The 27,610-nt window shown below is 44.8% G+C and overlaps 1 protein-coding gene and 1 non-coding gene across 2 annotated transcripts in view; both read right to left on the reverse strand.

Moving 5' to 3' along the window:
- Positions 1–16,272: 16,272 nt before the first annotated feature.
- The window catches only part of LOC142573308 (U2 small nuclear ribonucleoprotein auxiliary factor 35 kDa subunit-related protein 2-like), a 234,685-nt gene continuing 223,347 nt past the window's right edge, over positions 16,273–27,610 (reverse strand). The window contains exon 10 of the mRNA XM_075682983.1: positions 16,273–16,730. Coding sequence (XP_075539098.1) covers positions 16,514–16,730 — 217 coding nt within the window. The 3' untranslated portion in view covers positions 16,273–16,513. The remainder of the gene's footprint in view (positions 16,731–27,610) is intronic.
- TRNAS-GGA (transfer RNA serine (anticodon GGA)) lies at positions 25,947–26,021 on the reverse strand. The gene has a single exon. It is a non-coding gene; the product is annotated as a tRNA-Ser (tRNA).

Raw genomic sequence — 27,610 nt, forward strand, 5'->3', positions numbered from 1 at the left:
TTGAATAAATCATTGGAATTAACCCACTGATAAACAACGGGGCCGCACGTTGCAGCTTCGGTGGTTTACCATCTGAAGTTCAGTGTTTGACGGAAGCCCGTCTGGTCGGGATGAAACATGGTTAAAAGGTAAACAAGAGCCCGGGGCACTTCGCCGACCAAATAAAGATTTAAAAGAAAAGGAGACGTTTCGGCTCCCACAAGGAAGCCTTGTTCACAGGTAAAATAAACAAAGGTGCTCGAGCAGCTCGCTTAAATAGTCTTGAACACGTGACGCAGGCAGCGCGCATACACTGACGGCAGATTGCCATCGCTCCTGTTCAGAGTGCATGGCGTAGTCTGAATCATGAGGGACTCAAGATAAAGGCGTTGAGATAGCCCTTTTTCCCTGGCAAGGACACGTGCCTTCCCCCAGTCGATTGCTCACGATTCAACGCGACTGTTCTGTTGGACAAATTTGACTACTCCCAGAAGATGTTGATGCTGTTACAAGACACGAATACGTACGTTCAACTTGACCGGGATCCAACACCCAAGGTGCAAAGAGACTACCAGAAGCTTTTGGCCGATGTCCTTCGTGTGGTCCCCCCTGAACGCAAGTCACTGTATTTCACATTACTTTGTCATAATGGTTCGGCCCCTGCTCTTTATGGCCTCCCCAAGGTTCACAAGCCAGGCGTTCCCATGCGTCCAATTGTAGATTTTACGCGTTTGCCCCTGCACAAGCTATCAGGATTTTTACATCGTGTCATTTCGCCCCTTGTGGGACAACGTGCCACTCACATACGCAATTCCTACGACTTGATGGACAAAGTCCGTGACGTCATACTCGATAAAAACGACATCTTGGTCTCTTTTGATGTGAAATCGCTTTTTACTAGTGTGCTAACGGAACTGGCCAGTACCGCTCTGGAGTTGGATGCAACTCTACCCGAGAGATCGCCCATTGATGCACCGGACCTGGCTCGGCTGTTACAGTTCTGTTTATCAAACACGTACTTTACGTTCAAAAAGTGTTTCTACAAACAGGTCCGCGGAACAGCTATGGGAGCTTCTATATCAGTAACTGCCGCTAACTTGACAATGGAAGTACTTGAAAGTCGAGCACTCTCTTTGTTCAGCCCTGCTCCGAAGGCATTCTTTCGCTACGTGGATGACTGTTTTTGCATCATTCACAAAGAAGTAGTTCAGTCGTTCACTTCACACCTAAACAGCATGGAAGCAGCAATCCAGTTCACGGTAGAAGAGGAAGTCGACGGCAAGCTTCCGTTCCTTGATATGCTGATTGAAAGAAAGGGGCCTACTTTGTCGTTCGCAGTTTTCAGAAAGCCAACTCACACGGGACGCTACTTGCATTTCGGCTCCTTGCAACCTGCTTCTCACAAAAGGGCAGTGGTTTCGACGCTTCTACGACGTGCGGAGAAAATCTGCACGAGACAAGAAGGCTACGCAGCCGACGTAAGCGTGGTACGGCGGGAACTATCAGCCTGTGGTTACCCGTGCTCTTTCTTGAATGCTGTCGAACGAGAAATGGCATGTCCGCAGTTACCCATGCTGCCTCAAGTCAAAAGCGCGCTGGAATACCATATATCCCATCCACAAGTGAAGCTCTAAGCCGTATTCTGTGTTCATACAATGTTCAAGTGGCACACATTCCAAACCAGAAACTACGGCAATCACTCGTCAATGTTAAGGACAAATTACCAGAAGAGAAATTCCCATGTGTTGTGTACGTTGTCCCATGCGCGAATTGCGACTACGTGTACATTGGCGAAACTGGTGACTTTGAAAGGCGTCTTAAACAGCACAATTATGACATCAAAAAAAGAAAATGTGAAATCCAGTGCTTTGGCTGAGTATGCCACTACAAGCAGCCACGCGATCGACTGGGGGAGGGCACGTGTCCTTGCCAGGGAAAAAGGGCTATCTCGACGCCTTTATCTTGAGTACCTCATGATTCAGACTACGCCACACACTCTGAACAGGAGCGATGGCAATCTGCCGTCAGTGTATGCACACTGCCTGTGTCACGTGTTCAAGATTATTTAAGCGAGCTGCTCGAGCACCTTTGTTTGTTTTACCTGTGAACAAGGCTCCCGTGTAGGAGCTGAAACGTCTTCTTTTCTTTTAAATCTTTATTTGGTCGGCGAAGTGCCCCGGGTTTTTGTTTACCTTTTAACCCTGGTTTACCATCTGTACAGGGTGATGGGCAGTAAATTTTTCTGTTATTGTTTGTTAACTATTGTATAATGTTGTGCCAGCAGAACACGTTGGGCTAGTTGGTGCATTGTATTGGTGCTGCTTTTTTGCTGGTTTTTCTATATGTTGTGCCCTTCTACCTTTTGTGACTACTTTTCTATTGCCCCTCACCTAATACTCCAACCTTGCAGCCAGAGAGGTATATAAATAAATAAGCACATAAGCATATGTCATTTATTCATCTGTATACACCTCGTGCCATTCCTTGCTCAACAAACGTCACTGTGTTGATGTCTCACAGTGTGCATCTACATTAACTGCCATTTGCATTTCGGTATAGTTGTGAACAGTGTAGTGCATAAACATTACATGACATTAAGGTTGTGACCTATGCGATGCATAAGCAAACCTTGTAAAAGATGACATGTTGAAAATAAAACGAATCGTATATACCGCAGTTACTTTAACAGGATTTAATTGACCACTTGACAAAAACTTCACTTTTCATAGACTCCAACACATACACTGAAGCTGCAATTCTTTTTTTGCTTATTAATATAGTCGTTACTGCATGGCCACATTGTAGACTTGAAAACAAAGTTCCATAAATTCGTTTGTTGCAATATAAAAATATGAGTAGATCACTGCGATTGCAACACCACAACTTGATACAAACATGCACACTATAGGATGCAGACAAATGCTCAGCACAAATTTCAGAATGTTTGCATTCTGATACTTATGAAAGTGAACGGTTTCATTCCATGGCTGTCATTTAGTGGGAGAGAGAAAACTTAATTGTTTTCGTGGAACAAAAAATTGGAGGACGCTTAAGCTTCGCCTTCAAGAGTGGAACGCGACAGCGTTCCTGTCGACCCGCCAAGGGGTGTAAGACAATGGGCTACAGGGCAGCCATCACTTACGAGGCGCCCCGCATCGGACGCGGTGAGCGTCGAGCCATATGGTCGAGCAACGCAGCGTTCGGCGCAGCAACGAAACGTGCGCCTGAGCAAGCGGAACGAACCAAAGAACTCGGTATCTCGGAGGGGGAAATGATGCACGCCAGCCAAACGTCGTGATCGGCACGGGCCGAAAGATAGACAGATAGTGATCTAAAGAAAGGAAGGCCGCATGATTCTGCAGAGGGAGCAAGGCGAAGCGTTGTCAGGGGAGAGAGAGTCCATGCCGCGACCCGCCTCGCACCGGTCCTCGCACAGCTCCAATGCGCGCGTGGCGCGCCATCTGTCGGGCAGCGCCGTACATGGAGAGGAGGGGGTCTTCTATGTTTGCCGCAAGATGGCTCTGCGTGTGCGGAAAGCCCAGAAGAAATGCAGCGGAAACGCACTTCGCTACTCGTGTAATTGCGACTTCTGTAAGTTACATGTTCATAATTACCGATATACACCGCAGTATAACTTTCCACGGCTCGTTTCGAAGGCAACACCGCATTCACTAGAGGCGCGTTTGTACCGCTTGGAAGCATCGAACTCGTGGCTGAGTGGTAGCGTCTCCGTCTCACACTCCGGAGACCCTGGTTCGATTCCCACCCAGTCCATCTTGGAAGTTGCTTTTATTTATGAAGTGCCTGCCGTGATTTATCGCTCACGGCCAACGCCGCAGACGCCGACACCGACGCCGACGACACCGGCTTTTCTGCGACACGAGCTCCTTAACGCTATCGCGTTAAAACACATTGATAAGCTTAGACATATGGTCATTGCTTAACACTTTCGAAATGAATAGTTATAGATTGCTATCGACATTGAAGCAGCCTTTCAACAGCAAGAAAAGGAATCAGTTTTTCCAGCTGTGAACATTGATTTGCAGGAAATGCAAGCAGGCATAAAATTCGGCCAATATAATCTGTTTAGGAATACGAAATTGAAATAAACATTGAGACTGTAGCAGCTTTTACTTGCAGCCTCCTCCATCAAGTAGATGGAAATAAAGCTATTCTATTCTAAGACTTGCATTTGTACTTTCTGTGGCTGAGCAATCTAGTTTGAAATGCCTCCCATAAGCACGTCATAACAATGTTGATTTAATACAGGTTAAATGCATGACTAGCTTAAGAAATCTGGATGACTGCTATAAATTACAGTGAAGAAACTATAATATTTAATAAAATTATTAATATAATAATAATAATATTGATTTCCACAACACAGGCTAACCGCGAGCGGCGTGCGAGGCTGAGCAGAAAGCTGAAAAACACTACGGCAAGTGCGCCTGCCGTGGGCCTACGATCCTGCATTATGGACAGCGCGTATTGATATGGTCTTCTTGTTAGAAGTTCCGAGTATACTACCAGCGGGAAGCATGGCACAACAAAGTGGACCAGAAGCATGTCTTTTAGAATGCTATGTTACAACGTACAGGTTTCTACAAAAGTGACGGGGTTGTTTTTCTCTTACAATCCGGCATGTGTTGTAGCAGTCCAATCACAAGAGCTCTACCAAACCAGTCATCAAAATACAAAAATCTTTATTTATACCGAGAATTGCGTGTTTTAGAAACAGGGTCTTTTGTTTGAGTGGGACTATTTTAGTTGCGGAGGCAATTGTCTGTTGTGCTTTGGTCATCTGGACGGGGCCTCCTTTTTTATCTAAAGTTGTACCTGACTATACATAGGTTTAGTTGCATTAACAGACAGCATTTATGTCATTTTGCAGGATGTTAGTGTCAGCAATGTCTAAAATTTAACGAAGAATAACGCAATCGTCAGCAAAGAGATAAGTGTTATAAGAAATTTCATTGGGTAAGTTGTTAATATAAATTAGACAGAGGAGAGGGCCTAAAACTGATCCTTGAGGAATGCCAGATTCAACAGGGCTAAATGGAACGCTATGAACTGTGATCGATTAAGAAGAAAGTGCTCTAGCCATGCAAACAGATTAGGATCAAGATTCAGTTTACTAATCTTAAAAATGAGTACTTTGTGACACACCTTCTCAGAAGCCTTTGCAAAGTCAAATAAACAGTCTGCGCATGAACTTTTATCAAGAATAAGATGAAGATTGAGAGTGAACAACAGCCGTTGTGACTCACAGGACAAACTTTTGCAAAAACTATGCTGTGCACATGCGAAGATTGAGTTATCACCTAAGTGCTTACCTAAATGTGAAAAGATATGTTCAAGTACTTTGCAAGGAATGCTAGTGAGGGAAATTGGGCGGTAGTTATGAGGTGAGCTTTTGTTACCGGACTTATGAAGTGGACCTACCTTCCCAATTTTCCAGTCTGCAGGGAGCTCATGGGTGTCCAAAGATTGCTAAAATATTTTTGAAAGTATTAAAGATGAGTAAGCAGCAGTGTTTTTCAAAAAACTTTGCATCAACGAAGTCTGTGCCAGGGCAAGACAACACCTTGAGATTTTTCATTGAGTTTTCTACCCCTAGTGGCTCAATGACAATTCATAGCCAGGTAATTGTAACTCTCTAGGATTGGAAGCACAGGATCAGGACATAGAATGAAATTACTATAAGTTCAGGATTCGGGGACATTCAGCATATGGTATAGTTGATCCACTACAATCAGTCAGGGCTACTGTGTTACCTTTGGAAGCATTATTAATGTGCCAAAACGTTTTTGGATCATTTGTAAGTATTGTAGGCAAAGTGTGTTCTTAAAATAGACTTTTAGCAAGTTTTTTAGCGGCCATGCAAGCTTTGTTCGCGTTCTGGAGAGCGTCCTACTTAAATACCAAAGTACATCCTTTTGTGAGGCAGTACAGGAGCTTTTTCCAAATGCAAAAGCTTCTTTAGGTGGGAATTAAACCAAGGCACCTTAGAATTTGATGATATTGTATGCCACAGAATAATCTTATCAGTGAGTTCATGTATTTTGTTTCTAAATATGATCCAGTTATCGTCTACCGTGCGATCATCAAAGTTACTTAAGAAGGTCAAAGAAGTTAGATAGGTAGTTCAATGTTTATGTCATTGAGGTTTGCCTTGCAACAGAACTGCTTGTTGGCCTAGTTGGTGCTTGCTAAAAGACATGTTTTTTGCCTCAAGTTAAAACACACCCAAAAGGAAGACACATAAAGACAACACGTGCGGCACTTCCAACTGATTTAATTTGGGCTGTGACCCATGAATATATATACACATACACGCATGTGCAGGCTGTTCACAAATCTACATTACCCAGCAGTCAAACAATCTTGTTTCTGATTTGTTGAGCACAATAGATGTATCGCTAATGCAATATGAACCATTATTTTTTGTATAGTAAGCTTCCATTGGCTCACGTGCTGTTTGATTTATACTTCTGCCAAGAATCCTAATCTCAGAAAAACGTGGTTTGCACATGCAGGCCTTGCAGTGCGCAGGCAAATGCGCCACGCCATCTTTCATTAGATTTAGTTTGCGTTCCCTGGCTCGTTCATTTATGCAGCGTCCAGTCTGTCCTATGTATGACTTGCCGCACTCAAGGGGAATTTCATACACCACGCCCGTAGCGCATCTCCCGTAGGACGTGCCATGTTTCTTGCCACAGCCTTGCGAACCGGTCTCCTCGCGAGTGGTTCTCGAACAGAGTCGACCCAGTTTGACGGGGGCAGAAAAGGCAATGGGTACACCAGACCATCCTGCCACCTTCTTGAGGTTATGGGAGACCTTATGAACACAAGGAATCACTGCAGGTCTTACGGTTCTGGCACTGTTTTCCTCCCTTGTGGCGCTGGTGCCTTTAACCTTCCATAACAGGCTTTCGGTGACTGAGGTCACCGAGTCAGGGAACCATGCTGCTTTAAGTCGCCTAATCTGATTATTGAACGAGGCCTGCATCGTGGATTTTTCTGAGGGCAGACTCCAAGCAGAGCATAGCAATTCCATGCTTGACAATTTCGTAATGACACGAATTATACGGCAGCAAACCTTTCTTCGCAAGTGGGAAATATTGCCAACAAGCTTGCCCGTCATGAAAGGGTAATCTTAAATCTAAAAACTGCAGGGTGTTACGCTGTGGCACTTCATGCGTAAACCAATGCCCTTTGCCGTTGTCCCCAAAAATGCTGCTGTGCAACATATCCCTATCTAGTGTTGATTGCCTGCTCGATGAAGCTTTTAAATGGGACAGCACTTTAAATATTTTAAAAGTTTTTAGACACATGGACGACTTCTTAATCCTTTTTAACAGACAAGGCTCATTGACGCACTGCAATAATATTTTAAGCATTTTTAGGGACAATGGCAAAGGGCTTTTGTTTACGCATGAAGTGCTACAGCGTAACACCGTGCAGTTTTTAGATTTAAGATTAACCTTTCATGATGGGCAAGCTTGTTCTTCGCAACATTTCCGATGTGCCAAGAAAGGGTTGCTGCTGTATAATTCATGCCATTCCAAAATTGTCAAGTGTGAAATTGCTATGCTCTGCTTGGAGTCTGCCCTCAGAAAATCGTGTACACACACGATGCAAGCCTCGTTCAATAATCACATTAGGCGACTTAAAGCAGCATGGTTTCCTGACTCGGTGACCTCAGTCACCGAAAGCCTGTTACAGAAGGTTAAAGGTACCAGCGCCACAAGGAAGGAAAAGAGTGCCAGAACCATAAGACCTGCAGTGATTCCTTATGTTCATAAGGTCTCTCATAACCTCAAGAAGGTGGCAGGACAGTATGGTGTACCTATTGCCTTTTCTGCCCTCGTCAAACTGGGTCGACTCTGCTCGAGAAACACTCGCGAGGAGACCGGTTTGCAAGGCTGTGGCAAGAAACATGGCACGTCCTAAGGGAGATGCGCTATGGGCATGGTGTATGAAATTCCCCTTGAGTGCGGCAAGTCTTACATAGGACAGACTGGACGCTGCATAAATGAACGAGCCAGGGAACGCAAACTAAATCTAATGAAAGATGGCGTGGCACGTTTGCCTGCACACTGCAAGGCCTGCATGTGCAAACCACGTTTTTCTGAGATTAGGATTCTTGGCAGAAGTATAAATCAAACAGCACATGAGCTAATGGAAGCTTACTATACAAAAAATAATGGTTCATATTGCATTAGCGATACATCTATTGTGCTCAACAAATCAGAAACAAGATTGTTTGACTGCTGGGTAACGTAGATTTGTGAACAGCCTGCACATGCGTGTATGTGTATATATATTCATGGGTCACAGCCCAAATTAAACCAGTTGGAAGTGCCGCACGTGTTGTCTTTATGTGTCTTCCTTTTGGGTGTGTTTTAACTTGAGGCAAAAAGCATGCCTTTTAGAAGTTTGCCTTGTCGTAGTCATTTCTACTTAAAAAGGAGGACGACGCAACAAGCTATGGAAAGAAGAATGATAGGTGTAACGTTAAGGGATAAGAAAAGGGCAGATTGGGTGAGGGAACAAACGCGAGTTAATGATATCTTAGTTGAAATCAAGAAAAAGAAATGGGCATGGGCAGGACATGTAATGAGGAGGGAAGATAACTGATGGTCATTAAGAGTTACAGAATGGATTCCAAGGGAAGGGAAGTGTAGCAGAGGGCGGCAGAAAGTTAGGTGAGCGGATGAGATTAAGAAGTTTGCAGGGACAACATGGCCACAATTAGTACATGGCCGGGGTCGTTGGAGAAGTATGGGAGAGGCCTTTGCCCTGCAGTGGGCGTAACCAGGCTGATGATGATGATGATGAGTCATATCGTTACGGATGAAGAAAACGAAGACAGGTGAACGTGCTTGCAGTCCCGAGTGGGGAAAAGAAGAAAACAACACTGAGTTCATCAACCAGCTGGCCGCTCTTGCACTCACCTTCGCGACCTGAAGTAAACGGCCCCCTTCATCCGTAAGGGTGATAAACAGTCCCCTTCGCATGTAACAAAGTGATGGAGGTGCTGGGTAGCACTCACAACGGAACCGTCACTGCCGCAGCTTCGTCGAAGCCATCGACTTGCCGGCCTCCTGCCATCAGCCATGACCGTCTTCGACATACCAGAAGTAGCTGCTCCGAGGGCAGCTCCTAGCAGTCTACTGCCATACTACCAAGTTCCACTCATCTTCGGAGGCAAAGCAGGGTAAGATGCCGACGAGTGGCTCGTCCACTACAAACGAGTGAGCAAGTCCAACGGGTGGGATGCAACCGCTCAGCTCACCAATGTGGTGTTCTCCCTGACCGATACCGCACTTGTTTGGTACAAGAACCGCGAGTACGCACCTACGACGTGGGAACATTTTGTTGACGAGGTAAAGGCATGTTTTGGGGACTCTGTCGCCAAAAAGAAACGTGCGGAGCAGACACTGTCACAACGGGCGCAGCTACCAGGTGAGACATGGACCACATATATTGAAGAAGTGTTAAAGCTGTGCAAGGTGGTCAGTGCTCGCATGTCGGAAGAAGATAAAGTTGGAAATTTGCTGAAAAGAGTGGCTGAGGATGTGTACAATTTTCTAATTAGAAAGGAAAGCCTCAGTTCTGTGCCCGACATCATTCGGCATTGCAGAACTTTTGAAATGGTCAAGATGTGGCAGATTGCGCCAAAGTTTGGTCGGTTGGCAAACCTTACGACGGTTGCCAGTGTGGACACGAACTCTTCCCTCGACCTTCCTTCAGCCGTCTGACAGATTGTCCGCGAGGAACTTTCTCACTGCGAAGAGATGTTGCATTTAACTGCTGACCACCATGGCGTACGTGAGGCTATGACGGCGCCACATTTGGCCCCTTGGCAACCAATGGTTAGCGGAGCGGCCGTAGAGTACAGCGCAGCCTCACAGTCGAGGATGACAACATGCCCTCTGACTCCGCGCTATGACCAATGAGCTCAGCACACGCTTTCTCGACGCCCGATGTATCGTCGTGACACACGCCACGAACCAACCCACTACACGAGGGAAAATGATAATATCCGGTTCATCGACGAAGAACCAAGGTTTCGACCTCTCCCGTTGTGTTACTCCTGCGGTGTCCCGGGTCATATATTGGGGTTTTGCAACCAGCCTATGACCCCGTGGTATGGCCAGCCCTCAGAGTTTTCTCGGCCCTCCGAATGGCCACACGGTGCCCCATGGCCAGCACATGTATCATCTGGCGACGAGTATTGGCCTAGCAGCTCCTGGAATCACTCCCCGGCATCTGACAGAAGTTTGACAACCCAACCGCAACGTCGTGCTCCCCGTTCTCCCCCACCGCTGCGTCGCACCACATTCCCTTCGTCACCGAAAAACTAGCTAGCACAGCCGATGGAGGTGAGGTTGCTGGAAACGTGCTACTGACAGAAATACCTCCTGTGTTGATGCTTACAAACAAAGTGTGCGTTCTTGTAGATAATGTGCATCTGATGGCTCTGATGGACACAGGCACAAAAATTTTGGTCACGAGTGTCTCTTTTAAACACGTGTTAGGGTGAAAGGTTTTATTTAATTGGGACGAAGATTCGAAGCTCTGTGGAGTGAGTGGTGAGCCGTTGCGACCTATTGGGGTGTAAAAGGATAGACAGTTGGGCGAGTTGGTACGGTAACATGATCTTGGCTTCTAGCGCGAAGTGAAACATGGACAAGGAAACACAGACATGGCGTCCTGTCTGCTCCTTTCTGTGTCCGTGTTTCACTTCGCGCTAGAAGCCAAGATCATGCTATTGGGGTGTGTAGTGCTGACATGTTTTTGGGAGGCCATGTTATTACAACAGAGTTTGTAATTATTCCTCGGTCGACCCATGATGTTATTCTCGGCATGGACTTCTTGCGGGGTGTGGTGCTACGGTCGACTGCCGCACAGGGAAGGTAAGTGGTAGGATTCCGTCAGGACTCCTGCAGAACCCTGTAGATCGCGAAACTACACTGTGTGTTTGTGGTGATACGGTCGTACCTGAATCATATACCGTTTGTGTTCCCATTGTCTGCTGTGGTGCCGATTATGACAGCTTCGATGCTACCATAGAACCGATGCACATTAACTGTGTGAAGAAGAATGTGTTGGTGCCACATTGTGTGGTGTCGATAAAAGGCGGACGCACTGGCTTATAGACTGTAAACTGTTCTAAGGAGCCCATTATACTACCAGACGGCATGAAATTAGCGTTCGCCAGGGAACACGCATCCTTATCAGTGGCTGAACTTACAGATGTGCCGGAAGAACCTGATAGCCACAGTTCAGAAACGGCCCTTTTGTCAATGGTAAATAAATCGCTCAGCACGAGTGAACACCGAATGTTAGTGGGTGTGGCCGAATGTTAGTGGGTATGCTTTCGAAGTATTTGACTTTGCGCAGGACAAAATACCTGCAAACTCCGCATCTCCAACATGCCATACCATCAACACGAGTTCGGCAAATCTGATTATGCAAAAGCCATATAGCGTTTCACCATCAGAGTGCCAGATTATCAACGAACAAGCGCACGAAATGATGAAGAAAGGAGTCGTACAAGAGTCAGCAAGTCCGTGGGCAGCTCTCGTGATTCTCGTTAAAAAAAAAAAACGATGGATTTTGGAGATTTTGCGTCGACTACTGCCATTTGAATACTGTAACGAAAAAGGACATGTACCCACTCCCACATATTGATAATGCTATAGACTGCCTTCACTCCGCCTCTTACTTTTCCTCAGTAGATTTATGATCCGCCTATTGGCGAATTCCGATGCCTCCTGAGGACAAGGAGAAGACTGTTTTTGGAACCCCTGACGGGCTCTTCGAATTTAATGTGATGCCATTTGGACTGTGCAACGATCCGGCAACTCTTGACATATTTATGGACACTATTCTGCGTGGCTTGAAGTGGAACATCTGCATGTGCTACCTCGACGACGTCATCTTTGGACGCACCTTCAGTGAACACAACTCGCGTCTGGATATTGTCCTGAACTGCATCAGACATGCTGGCCTAGTTTTAAACTCCAAGAAATGCCACTTCAGAGACCCGCCAAACCCTTGTGCTTGAGCACCTCGTTGACAAGAATGGCATCTGCCCTGATCCCCAGAAAACAGCAGCCGTTGAAGTGTTCAGTTCACTGCACTCTGTAAAGGAGCTCCATAGTTTTCTGGGGCTTTGTTCCTATTTCCGCCACATTATTCCTAAATTCGCCGACGTTGCATATCCGCCGACATGCCTGCTGCGAAAGGACACCCCTTTGAGTGGACTCCGGAGTGCGACTCTTCTTTTCGTCAGCTGAAGTTTCTGCTGACGTCATGACCGGTTCTTCAACACTTCAGTCCTTCAGCTCCGACGGAACTCCATATGGATGCCAATGGCACATGTATTGGTGCTGTCCTAGTTCAACGCTACGGTGACCACGAACATGTGATCGCAAATGCAAGTCGCTCATCAAGTAGGCCCGGGCAGAATTACACTGTCACGGAACAAGAATGCCTCGTGGTAATATTTGCGGTTCAGTGGTTTTGTTCTTACCAGTATGGATGCCCCTTTACAGTGGTCACCGACCATCACTCATTGTGTTGGCTTGTGAATCTTCGTGACCCTTATGGCCGGCTTGCGCACTGGGCACTCTGACTGCAAGCATACAGCTTCACCGTCTCTTATAAGAGCGGTCGACGATACACTGACGCGGACTGCCTCTCGCGTATGCCCATTTGCACTACAGACTGTGACACCGACGACTTTGATCACCTCATGGCTTCTGCGTCTCTGCGTTTTCCAGACTTCGACTGTTTCAAAGCCGAACAGCGAAAAGATGCTAAATTAACACCGCTCTTCACCGCTACGACCACCTCAACGACAGCAAACCATTTCTGTGTACGTGATGGGCTCCTGTATAAGAACTTTTCCAGCACTGGCGCACATTTTCTCCAAGTAGTACCAGAGAGCCTTCGCACAGCGATTCTGAGTGTTATGCGCAAGGACCCTGAGTCTGGCCATTTAGGTTCGGCGAGGGCGCTCTACTAGATTCAGGAACGCTTTTATTAGCTTGGAATGCGACAGTCTGTTGAGACGTATGTGGCCAGCTGCATGCAGCGTCAGCGCCATAAATGCTCTTTTACTGCTCCAGCTGGTCTCCTGCAGCTGATCCCGCCTCCAAGCAAGCCTTTCAACAAGTGGGCATTGACTTCGTGGGCCCTTTTCCCTAATCAGCCAAGGGAAATTATTGAATAGTTGCTTGCGTCGACTACCTCACACACTACTGCGAGACGGCAGCCGTGCCCTCCGCAACTGCCACTGACGTTTCAACATTCCTGCTGCAATATGTCATCCTGTGACATGGTCCGCCTCGTGTGACCGTGGACGACAATTCACAGCAGATGTCATAGAGGAGCTGCTTCGTTCGTGTGAATCCCACTTGCGTCACTCGACACCATACCATCCACACACGAATGGGCTTACGGAGCGCACCAACCGAACAATTGTAAACATGCTATCTATGTATGTTTCATCTGACCACAAGAACTGGGATGTTGTACTGCCTTTTATCACATACGTGTTCAACACTGCCAAGCACGAGACTACCGGCTATAGTCCTTTCTTCCTGCTGTACGCACAGCTACCCCGGTACAATATCGACACCGTTTTCTCTTTCTGTAGTCACGAAAATCCACTGTCATCGAGACTCTCTGCCTTGCCGAAGAAGCTTGTCGTATTGCTCATTTGTGTACTTTGGCATCGCAGGATAGATCAAAAGCACGCTACGACATTCGCCACTATCTGGTAACCTATCGCCCTGGTGATTTAGTCTGGCTGCAGACTCCAGTACGGAAACGCGGGTTATGCCAAAAGCTTTTGGCCACCTATGATGGACCATTTGTTACTATTACCAGACTCACGGAAGTCACATAGCTCACCTCACGGCGAGTGGTAGCAGAGCTGCCAAGACTTAAGTGGTCCATGTCGCCTGCGTGAATGCTGAGTTCATCAACGCTGAGTTCTCTTCTTCTTTCCCCCACTCGGGACCATAAGCACGTTCACCAGTCTTCGTTTTCCTCATGCGTAACAATATATTAGATTTTTTGTCTTTGCGGTCGGCTTTAACAGAGGAGACATAACATTAAATGAAATAGCTAGATGGTCACTTACACTAGGTACGCATGAAACATCCATAATGAGGTCAGGATAAGAGCATAATATTAAGTCTAAGATTTGTCAAATTCTTGTTGGTTCAGATACTAGTTGAGTTGGACATTGTTCTTTTGAATGCACTGTGGGCTAACACATGGCACTGCCAAGGTTGGGCCATTCTTGTTGGTTGTTGTGTCGGAGATATATGAGCAGTCTACAACATCAAGCAAGCATATGCAATGGGAGACCTGTCAACAATGTTGCAGAACAAGTAAGCAGGGCATCCCATAGCACCAGGCCAGCTGCACCGAGGTAGATTAACTTCAAACAGGAGTACCATCTCACTTTTATTAGGGCATTGAGCTTTGTGCAACATAAATTAGACTGGTAAAAGAATAGTCTCCACTTGCATTAGTATTCCTGCCCCGAGGTTCAAATGCCTGTTATTTGACGATTTCGAATAGTTCATTATTGAACAAAACAGCCAAGACTATTCAATTCATATTAGAAATTTCCAATATTCACGAACCATTTCTTTAAATATTGCGGTTTAAGGTTGCAGAAGTGCACAGTGGGTTATGACTCACGAGTAGAAGTCAGTGTTTAAAATTGAAGTGAAAAACATAATGAAAAAATTCTGCTGGATTTTTTTTTTCGGAATTCAGTTCTAAATGAACAGCTTCACTGAAAGCAAATTTGCCAGACAGCTAAGATAGTGATCAGCACGCGGCTATGAGCCTACATGTACTTCAGTGTAAGGAGCCTGGCATCGTCCATCAGCCGTAGCCAGCCCTTACCACTCAAGCAATCTTTATTTACCTCTTGAGATGACAGCTTGGGCAAAAAGCCATTTCTAAAATAAAATTTGATCTCCCTCTCTCTATTTGTGCCAATTTTGCCTCTCACTGCAACGAAAACAAGCACTCTGAGCTGAAGCACAGTGCCCTGAATGAGCCAGGCGATTGTGTTCCAAGCTCGTGATTTTGACCAGCTGAATGCAAACTGCACAACAAGAGTGCTCTGGAGCACTCAACAATGACCAGTCGAATGTGCCATAAGAAGGGAGGGGATGGCATGCAGAGAGATCGCAGGAGCTCTAGCTCTTGCAGATTTTGCAGTCATCCGCTGCTGTTGTTGAACTGGGCAGGCTCCTATCATAATGCGGGGTCATATATAGCTAGTCTTTTCTTTTTTTTTCATTGGAGCTCTGTACCAGCATATAACGTATCATTCTATTCTTGTGCTCTGCAGTATGACAGGAGCATAAAACATATTGTGATGAAGAAGATGAAGACCATGAACTGAAGATGACGAATGCCACTGGACAGCAGCAGCATTGTCAATGCTTCACGCAAGACACTGAAGTTATGGCTCAGGACACTGCCGGGCGTAACTGATCTAGTCGCCTGTTCCAGACAATAAACCTCATTTTAAGTGGTGGAGGTGCTGGGATTAAGTACCAAGCATTCATCCTCGAACTCTGCACCTGTTCGCTATGGTGCGGTATGCCTGAAGATGCAACCAGCCCCTGCCAGCCACGCCCACTCCGCCCGTCATCTGCTTTGGGGCGCCTTACTAGCGGCATCCGATGGTCTTCAGCAGCGCCGACAACAATGATGCGGAGGACTGGCTATCGTCTTACAGTATGGTAAGCATCCACAACTGATGGGATGACACCACTAAACTCAACAATGTCATCTTCCATCTTTCTAATGAGGCTAACCTCTGGTTTAAAAACTACGTGGCAGATTTTCCAACCTGGTTTGCATTCAAGGCTGCCTTCATAAAAGTGTTTGGGCACCCCACCATACGACAGTTGCACGCCGAGCAGTGTTTGCACGAGTGGGCACAGCAGCCAGGCAAGTCGTTTACAAGCTATATTGAGGATGTTCTCAACCTTTTGAAGTGCATCAATGCCTCCATGCCCAAATCTGACAAAATCAAGCACATTATGAATGGCATTGACTTGACGTCTTTCAGATGCTGCTGCTGTTGGTAATGTTTGTCATCGTCAAAATATCAGTAAATATAGAAAAAAAAACTAAGCATAAATCACCACACCATTTGGTACGGGGTATTTTTTTTTTCTTGTATCAATGTGATCACTCTGACAAGAAGAGGTACTCGGTTTCAGTAATATCTTAATGGTATGCACAGTCACCGTCAAACTTTACTCTAACAATGATGACACATCTATAGCAACTTAATTTTAACAAACACAGGTTTGTAACACAAACACTGAATGCTCTCAAAGGCAAACACATTAAGCGAACAAACTGAAGCCACTGAAACCTTATACATCCAGCACTCTACAGAGGAGAAATGAAAAGGCGCTTGAGGTGTGCTCAGTCTATGTGTGATGGTGACTGTACCTTATGCACTTCTGGCTGACTAACGATGCTTTGACCTGTAAGATCGTGTGAGTGATTTCCTTGATCTGCTTCTTGACCTGGAACGCAATTCGTGGCGACGCCGTTTCTTTTGGTCCTTGGATTTCGACCTAGATCTCGAGGCACGTGACCTCTTATGTGATCTGTGTGGCGACCTGGATTGTCTTCTCCTCTTGGCCACAGGGCTGTGGGAATGCTGGCGCTGTGGTGGTGGAGACCTGTAACATGTTGTAAATATCTAGAGTTTGCTGCTGAGTTGGTGTTCTAGGCAGACAACCGTGCTTTTAGCACTAAAAAAGACATTAACTGACCGAATCAGACTAAGAAATTGCACTAGTGGTTATTCAACTTGTAATGCATGTAATTGTAGCTCTGAGTAAAACTACTAACCACAATAGGACACAACAAACAAGGACGACAGACAAAGTTCTGCGGAAATGTTTTGCCCAGAAAGGTGTTGGTCCTGGGTTGGAATTCCACACCAGGATGAATTTTTCTTCAAAGGAAAGGCTTTCTTTTGAGAAACCTGTATGGATTACCTTTGTAGCTTTATGCTAAAATTCAGGTGGATTACAATTTTTTCCCTCCCAAGGATGACAGAGTGCCATAACTGCAATGACCTCTCTGTCACTCTTGCCAAGTGTGTCCTATCAAGGTTAGCAGTTTTACTCAGTACTTACAAGGTAGAGCACTTCTAGGTATATACAGTAGAATCTCACTGATACATTTTGGGAAAAAAACGTGAGAAAACTACGTACTAACCGGGAAAATGTACAATTGGAAGTCACTAAAAACATTGGCAGACTTAATTCAGTTGACATCTACATAATGCAAAGCATTGAGAGAATCATTGCAGCACAAGGTGCCGATGTGCAAGGAGCTGGTGGCATCCAAGTGACCATTCTCGTTCAGTGGGCAAGGTGACAGCGGCGGCGACACGATGTGAAAATGCTGTTTCTTCCTTGTGCAGATCCTCGGATGCGTCACCGAGCCTGCTTTACCAGAGTGTACGCCATGTGACATCATCTTCACATGTTTCCCGGCTGATTCATCATTCTACGAGCTACACAAGAAGACCTTCATCACTGCATCGCCAGACTGCCCTATCACTTCTGTGTGTGATAGTTCTGGCATGCTCAGGAAATCAACGACCTGCCTGCATGTTTCATGGAACTCTGGTACTTGTGCGCACACCATCAATATCTAGAGCGATACCCCGTCGTCACCATTCAAGGGTTTAAAAGCGGCGCTCAAGGCTTCGCTCGTCAGTGGGCAAGGTGACAGTGGCGGCGACACCATGTTAAAACGCTGGTTCTTCCATTGTACAGGTATGTTATTTAGAAAATTGTCGATGCTTGAAATCCGACAATCAATCATTGCTGCTGTTTCTTTGCCCACAAGACACGGCTGATTTATGCTTGAATGCCTTGTACTGTATCAGTTGCCTTTTGTTGAGCGGAGGCGTGGAGATGGATCCTGGTCCCCCCCAAAGTTGATCTCTAAAAAAAACTAGGCAATTCATCGAAAAGTAATGATTCTAGTAACAGTTCTTCTGAATGCTCTACATGCTGCACAACGGCCACTCAACACTTCTGCGGCATGTTCGATCGAAAATGCTGACATTGTCACTATGCTTACTGAGGTTCTTGAACAACAAAAATTGATGGCTGAGGACCTCGCCAAAATTAAGTCATTCCAAGCTTCTGTAAACTTACGTTTTGATGCACTAGAAAACTGTGTAGCAGTACTTAAATTGCCTACAACAGGCCAGAAGGTTGATGCCTATGTTTCCGATCTTCTCCGCTCCAAGGTTAAAACACTAACTGGAACTGTGGCTCAGTTGGTTGCCAAGAATGACGACCTTGCATGATAACCGATCCCGTCGCAACATTATTATACACTGCTTGGACGAAAAACCGGATGAAAATGAGAATACTTTGCTATATGGGGTTGCACAGATATTTTCTGGTATACTACAAATTACGCCCCCACACATTGAGCATTGCCACAGGAATGGCGGAAAGCGCCGAGAGCGTCCATGCCCAGCTATTTTTAAGCTGCTGGATTTTCTGGAAAAGTCTGCGGTGATGATAAACGTCTTGAAGCTTAAAGGATTGCAATATTACATCACTGAGGATTTTTCAGCCAGTGTTCATGCAGTCCGGAAGAAATATTTGGGACACCTCAGCATTTTTTCGAAGACAGAGCTCTGTTGTCAAGCTACGCTATGATTACACTTTTATCAGCAAAGTGTGCTACAGTTGGGATGATGTGTCCAATGCCCTTATCAGAGACCCTAAATCCTTCATTAATAGAACATCTCGGTCAACACCGCCCGATTCGTTGGCTGCAGCTAAACCTTCTGAGTCACTACGTTCCACTTCTTTTGACTGACTGCCATGTAATTCCAATTGTAACCATTAAATTTTAAACATAAATGCCAGGAGCATAACTAACAAGTTTGAAGACTTTTTGTTTTTAACTTCTGCACACTCGCCTCATGTGGTTGGTATCACAGAGACTTGGCTGCATGATGATATATTAGACTCAGAGTTCACTCCTCCTGGCTACGTTGCGGTTCGCACAGACCAGCATCACTTTAAAGGTGGCGGCATTGCGTTGCTTTTTCGGTCAGATCTCAAGTTTTCATGATTGTCACCACCAGGTTACATTGAATCAGTCTGGTGTAAATTTTATCTAGACAAAGCACATGTCGCGATAGGCGTCGTTTACCGTCCACCAAGTTCCTCTGTAGACCACGTTCTAACTCTTCGTCGCTATATTAATGAGCAGCAGCTAAATATAGGTAACCTCATTTGCATGGGCGATTTTAATGCCCCCGGCATTCATTCGCCTCCTTTAACACTTGTGAAAGAGACTTCCATAAATAGAGAACTAGTTGCCTTTTCTCTTTTATTCGACCTGGTCCAGATTACCAATAAATCTACACAATGCGTTGCTCTGCTTGATTTGGTTTTAGTTAGTTCTAACATTGTTGTAAAGGGTTACAGAAGTGATGTCATTGAGAGAATTTCTGATCACCAGGCCGTTCTTGTCTCCTTAAATTTCTCGGTCACTAAGCAGAATTCTTTCTCTGCATTTCCTGATTTTCTTCGCGCTGATGATGTTTCAATAATAAACATTCTGTCTGATAGTTTTGAAGAATTTGCTGCACTAAGTTCTACTTGTGATGTTAACGCATTTGTAACTTATTTCGAATGCTTGGTTAAAAAAAGTATTCAGCGTTTTATTCCTTTCAAAACAAAGAAGAAAAATTCGCTTTCACTGCGTGCGAATTTTCACACCGTGTCATGAGCTCTAGGCCGCAGAATATGAGCATTTGACAGTATACAAGCAACCATTGTTGCGTGGGCACTATCAGAGTTGCTCAAAAATAATTTCATTGTAGAGACTTCGACGCCTACAATGTGCAATCGTGACGATTCAATCTTTTTTTTCTTCTAAATTCTTGAACATTTCAATATCATTTCTCGAGTTGCGTCGCACTGTATGTTTATCGGTGTTCTCAGCATGTTCTCTTTATGTGGCCCTCCGAAGGCATCAGTCCCCCGAACAACACGGCGACTTCCGGCGGTAGGTAAGAATGCTTGAGCGAGTAAATGTAGAGGCTAGCTCTACAAGTCGTGGTGGCGAGCAAATTGATGCAAATGACTGAAGAACGGAAACACGAGAAAGGCACACACAAAGGAAAAGAGCCCGATGTGGAAGAAATAAACTGCAGAAGAGTACGCATTTGGGCTGGTTGGTTCATGATTACGAGCAATAAAAAAAAGCAAAAAAAAATAAATTCTTTGCCTGGTCCTACTAGTTCTCTTCCTTTAAAACTTATTCTTAGCAGCCATTGAATAGTTTTGGTTTGCATTGGTTTGTATTGTTCGTATTGCCTGTATTATTTATTATTTGTCATTGCTCTGCCTTTCACACCCACTCCTGCAATAGCCCAGTCGGGCTGCAGTATGTACGAATAAATAAATAAATAAAAATAAAAAAAAAATAAATCGCACCTTGTTATAATTTTCTTTTGCAAAACCAAAATGAGATCGACCTTGCGGACATTGGAATATAATGCCTACGCTTTTACGGGACCAAAACATGGCACTCACTTCGCGCAGTCTGCAGCAAAGAACATCAGCGTGTTTGAGTTACCGCCTACATCATACACGCTGCGGAACAGACAGGTGAAGATGGTTATTGCGATAGGGCTGGTGACGACAGCTGTGAATGTGGCATGTGACGACCCAGAAGGAGATTTGCTAGTACCAGAGCCGAAAATTGAGCGCATGCTGGCATCTTCACAACAGACGGGTGGGTGAGTATTGCGGGGGCGCTGGTGTGGTGGACTGCTACTATTCTCGATTGCTTGTGCCTCGCACGTTTCTTGTTTTTATTGGATCTAGCGGCTGAAAAACATACCACATGATCGCAGTTTGTCGATGCACTTAAGCTTGGTGTCAAAAGATCATGTTCTCCGGGAACCTACGAACCATTAAAAAGGAAGTGTAACTGTATTGCTTAGTTTTTTGTATTCTTTTTCGCAAACATTGGCACCAGTAAATCATATGTAACAGGATCGTATCAATGAGGTCCCACTGTATTCTGTTTAAATATGTATCTCCTTCTTCCTCTGTCAGGTTTGTCTTTCGTGGCACTAAAATCCTGATGTCAATCTTGCTCTAAGAACTTGTGGCTGCATGCTACAACTAAAAGTACACTTAAAGACATAAGGAAGGTTGAAATTCAACAAGGAATGAGAAAGGAAGTGTAGGGCAGCACCTGACTTCAAGGGAAATTTATCCAGGTGTCCATGACTTTTCTACAGCCTAAAGCAAGACATTCTTCCTCCTTCACAGTCATAGTCAGTTACAGCATGCCACAAACCTGGCCACAGTCATAACAAATGTGAGACCACAACAAGCCACATGTGTTGTGTGTGCGACAAAATGAATTAGCTATTGTCAAGTTAACCCCTTACTGCATGAATCTTTTTTCATGTTAAAGAAAAGTGGACAAATCATTGCTTAGGCTGGGTATGCCTTTATGATACGATTTTATGAGCAAAAGCTGTTGTGAATCATATATGACGCACCATGACATTACGAGCATATTGTCACGTGGTGGTGACGTTGAAGAACACAGTAATACTGTGAACGACAACACTTTTATTGGGCGAACCTGTGCCCACAAAAACAGGCTACACTTATAGCACAACGATAGCGGTGAACACGGTCGGCGATCGTCGAAAATCTGATCCACAGGTCAAGCGCGTTGGCTTTTATACATCAATCGTCGAATTATTCCAGACTAATCGTTGGGACCTGCATGCCTTCCATAAAGCTCTACACCATTTGCGTCAGGTGATGAAATCAGATAACATAAGGTTTGGCAACAACAGACAGCGGATAGAAGCATCGATAACTTTCCAGAAGCTTCAGATACATGCAGGCGCGTCCCGCGCTGTACGATAACATTTGTCAGGCAGCGAAACGTGGTTGCCTGATAAAGATAAGTACACGTGTCAATATATTTAATCACCATATATAAAAATATTTAAGTTGCAAAAACTTGAAATGATATCAGAATTATTAAAAATACTTTGAATATTGCTTTAGAAACTGGAGTGCATTCCTAATAGCTCCAGCAAGTAAAAGAAAAAAAAAAAAGGCATCCACCTGGACTGTAACACAATGCTACAAAGGAAACCCAGGTAGGTTTCTCAGAGAGCAAGCTTCCATCTTTCAGTTCTTACAGTGTTCACAAAAACGGGAAAACAGAGAAGTGCACTGGACATGTGCTGACTCACAACTATGTTTTAAAGCTAAGCTATATTGCCGACTGCCAGGCAGTTTATCATACGTAGCTGGCCTCTAATGCTTAATGCCACGGACACATGCTTCGACAAGCGGCATAGAACGATCTTCCTCGTGGGCAAGTCAGTGTGTTGATTCACTTGGCAAGTTTCAATCTGCAGTTGCACCAGAACAAAGCAATGCATCAGAAACACCACAAGTGACAACACCATTATGGATCTTCCACAAAACATTTTGACAATAATACATGTCTTCATCATCATTACCCTGGCTCCGTCCACTGCAGGGCAAAGGCCTCTCCCATACTTCTCCAACTACTCCGGTCACGTGCTATTTGTGGCTATGCTGTCCCTGCAAACTTGTTAATCTCATCCGCCCACCTAACTTTCTGCCACCCCCTGCTACGCTTCTCTTGGAATCCAGTCCGTAACCCTCAATGACCATCGGTTATCTTCTCTCCTCATTACATGCCCTGCCCAAGCCCCATTTCATTTTCTTGATTTCCACTAAGATGTCATTACCTCCCATTTGTTCCCTAACCCAATCTGCTCTCTTCTCATCTCTTAACGTTACACCCATCATTCTTCTTTTCATAGCTCGTTTTGTCGTCCTCAATTTAGGTAGAACCTTTTTCGCAAGCCTCCAGGTTTCTGCACCGTAGGAGAGTACTGGTAAGACACAGCTGTTATACACTTTTCTCTTGAGGGATAATGGCAACCTGCTGTTCATGATGCGAGATTACTTGCCAAACACACCCCAGCCCATTCTTATTCTTCTAAATATTTCAGTCTCATAATCAGGATCCGCAGTCACTACCCGTCCTAAGTAGATGAATTCCCTTACCACTTCCAGTGCCTCGCTACCTATTGTAAAATGCTGTTCTCTTCCAAGACTGCTAAACATTACTTTAGTTTTCTGCAGATTAATTATTAGACCCGTCCTTCTCCTTCTGCTTTCCCTCTCCAGGTCAGTAAGCATGCATTGAAATTGGTCCTCTGAGTTACTAAGCAAGGCAATATCATCAGCGAATCGCAAGTTACTAAAGTATTTTCTAGTAACCCTTATCCCCAATTCTTCCCAATCCAGGTCTCTGAATACCTCCTGTAAACAAGCTGTGAATAGCATTGGACAGAACGTATCTCCCTGCCTGATGCCATTTTTTTATTGGGATTTTGTTGCTTTCTTTATGGCGGACTACAGTGGCTGTGAAGCCGCTAGAGGTATCTTTCAGTATTTTTACATACGGCTCTACACCCTGATGACTGCTGAGGTTTCGATTGAATCAAACGTGTTCTCGTAATCAATGAAAGCTATATATAACGGTTGGTTATATTCCGCACATTTCTTTATCACCTGATTGATAGTGTGAATATGGTCTATTGTTGAGTAGCCTTTACGGAATCCTGCCTGGTCCTTTGGTTGACAGAAGTCTAAGGCGTTCTTCATTCTATTTGCAATTACCTTGGTAAACACTTTGTAGGCAATGGACAGTAAGCTGATCGGTCTATAATTTTTCAAGTCTTTGGCGTCCCCTTTCTCATGGATTAAGATTATGTTGGTGTTCTTCCAAGATTCCGGTACGCTCGAGGTCATGAGGCATTGTGTATACAGGGTGGCCAGTTTTTCTAGAACAATTCTGCCCACCATCCTTCAACAAATCTGCTGTTACTTGATTCTCCCACGCTGCCTTCCCCCTTTGCATAGCTCCCAAGGCTTTTTTTACTTCTTCCGGCGTTACTTGTGGGATTTCAAATTCCTCTGGAGTATTCTCTTTTCCATTATCGTCGTGGGTGCCACTGGTACTATATAAATCTCTATAGAACTCCTCAGCCACTTGAACTATCTTATCCATATTAGTAATGATATCGCCGGCTTTGTCTCTTAACGCATACATCTGATTCTTGCTTATTCCTAGTTTCTTCTTCACTGCTTTTAGGCTCCCTCCGTTCCTTAGAGCATGTTCAATTCTATCCATATTATACTTCCTTATGTCAGCTGTCTTAAGCTTGTTGATTAAATTAAAAAATTCTGCCAGTTCTATTCTAGCTGTAGGGTTAGAGGCTTTCATATGTTGGCGTTTCTTAATCAGATCTTAATCAGAGATTTTTTTCTAAGTGAGAAAGGCAGCATTATAACTGTTATGAACCTTGTACTTGTTGATATGTACAAATTCCATTTCACACATTTCTAACACTATGGATGCCATGTCTTTTGCTCCATGAATTGTACTTCAAACTTTTGACTCTGTATGCCATGCCTTATGTTGGTCTAGTGAATATTCAGTTTAGTGAACTTTCAGTTAAGTGAACTATTTCCTTCGGTCCCTTGAAGTTCACTTAAGTGAGAGTTCACTGTATGTGTATATACTATATTTGCACAATTCTAACGTGCACTTCTTTCATAAAATGTGTATTCAAATTTGCTTATGCATTAGTCATAACTAATTTTATTCAAAATCAAAAATGAAACTGATTCTTACTAAAAAAAAATGCTCAATGCAATACAAGTGACACTACCATCGAACAGATGTTTTTTTATGCCTTGGTTTGCTGTCGGCGCTTTCCAGTTTGCTGTAATGTGCATTTCTATTGCATTAGACGGATCTGAAGATTTTATTTTCTGTGATCAGTAGGGAGTAAAAAGTAGGTGTCGTTGGACTCTGATAAGAATTAGCCACTAGGATTCAGCTGTGTGCTCTTGTATCTTCGATAAAGTCGTTTCAACACAGTACGCAATGACTCAGGTTTCATTATTTGATGTGCGTGGTAGAATCGGCACTAAGTTATTTGTTTCTTCTCATATTTGGGCAGCAATATAACTGCACGTTAATATCGCAGGCATGGTAGAATCGTGTAAATACGGCAATATCCAGCCTGTCAATAATTCACTGCAAATAAAATAGTTTCTTCATATAACATGTTGCCGATTAGAGTTATATTGGACAAACGTGCAGATGCATTAATGATAGGTTAGGGAGCACTCCAATAAACTTAACAAGCCTTCGCCGAATGGCTTCCTCGCAATTTATTGTCATAAGTGTGGATGCAGTCCGCAATTTAGGGATACAGTTATTATCGAGAGAAGCAAATGCGAATTAACTTGTTTCATCATTGAAAGTGCTCGCATTGAAGAGTTTGGTAATGCTTGTGTTAGCCAATTGTGCATGTCACTATCAAAGGAGGAGTTGGAATTCCTGTGCATGCGTTAAACATAATAGTTTTTGCCTAGTCTGCCAGTGAGTTGCTCTGTTGCCTTGGCAGTAGACACATGCTTAAAAAGAAAAACTGAAAAAGTGAGGGTATAAAAGTGGCATCTGTGTCTGAAATTAATTGTTGTTGGAAGTTAGCGCCTGTGTGTGTCCGTTTTCTCTTCTATGTCCTTGTGCTTTCTGTGCTAAGGAAAAACTACAAAATGTTACACCAACAAGCCCAAATGACGGGCTTTACAATGAGGCTCAAAAAACTTCGGCAACGACGCTTCTCATGGTGCACATAGTATCCCAAATTAATAAAGGAAAAATGATACATTCAGCCAAGTGTAGCAACTGCTACAAAGAAAACCCATATGGGCTCCTCGAAAGAAAAGCCTCGAAATGTAAGAAAAATTTGTCCTGGTCCGGGACTCGAACCCGGGACCACCGCCTTTCCGGGGCAGCCGCTCTACCATCTGAGCTAACCAGGCGGCTAGCAGATGGCAGGGCAAAGCCGAATTTATCGACAACTCGAAGCAAAGGCAAGTATTTGACGTAATAGTTCTGCGGAAACCCGCAAGGTGGAGCAAAATAATTAATAAAGGGAAAATGAGACATCCACCCAACTGTAGCAACTGCTACAAAGGAAACCCATACAGGTTCCTCGAAAGAAAAGCATCGCAGTTGAAGAAAAATTTGTCCTGGTTCGGGACTCAAACCCGGGACCACCGCCTTTCTGGGGCAGCCGCCCTACCATCTGAGCTAACCAGGCGGCTAGAAGATTGCAGGGCGAAGACGAATTTATTGACAACTCGAAGCAAAGGCAAGTGTTTGACATAATAGTTCTGCGGAAACCCGCAAGGTGGAGGCAAGTAATTAATAAAGGGAAAATGAGACATCCACCCAACTGTAGCAACTGGATGTGGATGTCTCATTTTCCCTTTATTAATTACTTCCCTCCATCTTGCGGGTTTCTGCAGAACTATTATGTCATAGTATTGCAAACTTCGCTCTGTTCTGATGTTAGCGCACATGCAGCATGCGGCAGCTATCACAGAGTATCTGGTGGCTATCACTTTCCCTTCCCCGTGTTCCCTTCTCCTTACCCTGTGTTTCGAGCGCACAAAAACAATGCCCCAAGACAATAAAGCCGCCTTCTTCCTCGTTGACATTAGGAGTGCTGACGTCTGGTCACTTCAGCAGCAATGAAGATGGGATGATTGGTCTAACACCACCAGGAAAACGAAATGGCATACTATACAGGCCCACCACCGTTTGGCAAGACCACCGATAAATGGGCAACATACCAAGTTCGTCTGGAGGCATTCTTCGAGGGCCATGGTGTTACGGACGAAAAGCAGAAACGGGCTTTACTCATCAAAGCGCTGAGCACCAACACAGTGGGCATGACTGCCGGATGCTGTGCACCCATCAAAGTGAACGAACGTTGGCACAGGGAGGTCACTGCCATTCTGCAACAATACTTTTCACCCGAGCCTAACGAGATAGCCCAGTCGTACAAGTTTTTCACACACAGCCAATTGCCAGGCGAGCTGGTGAAAGAATTCCTTCTGGCCATTCATCAGATTGCAAACACGTGCAATATCGGAAGCAGTCTGGACAGAATGCTGCAAGATAGGATTATATGCGGGTTGCAAAGCTCCAGTGTACGTCGGCAACTTTTAGCAAAAACAGGCCTGACCAGAAGCGAGGCCGAAGAAATAGTGCTGGCAGCTGAGCTGGCAGATGAGAACGAAAAAGGGATACGCACAGCCAAGTCAGACAAAGACTTGTATGTGGCGACAGGGAAAGGCGCACCGAGGAAGGGACGCCGAATGTCATGCTTCAGGTATGAAGGTCAGGGACGCAGTGCAGAAACATGCCATTTCCACTCAGCTGTATGCTACAAGAGCCGTGAATATGGGCACCTGGCGAGAGTGTGCTTCCATTGCACAGACCAATTGCCTACCGTGCCAAGAGCGTCACATCACGATGTCAGTATGCTGGGGATGAAAGATGACGGCGCCAAGGCTGATGGCCTATTTATGCTGGGGGCTGATAAAGACTACGTCGGGTCGCT

Source organism: Dermacentor variabilis, chromosome 2, assembly GCF_050947875.1.
Source record: "Dermacentor variabilis isolate Ectoservices chromosome 2, ASM5094787v1, whole genome shotgun sequence".
NCBI classification, from domain to species: Eukaryota; Metazoa; Arthropoda; class Arachnida; order Ixodida; family Ixodidae; genus Dermacentor; species Dermacentor variabilis.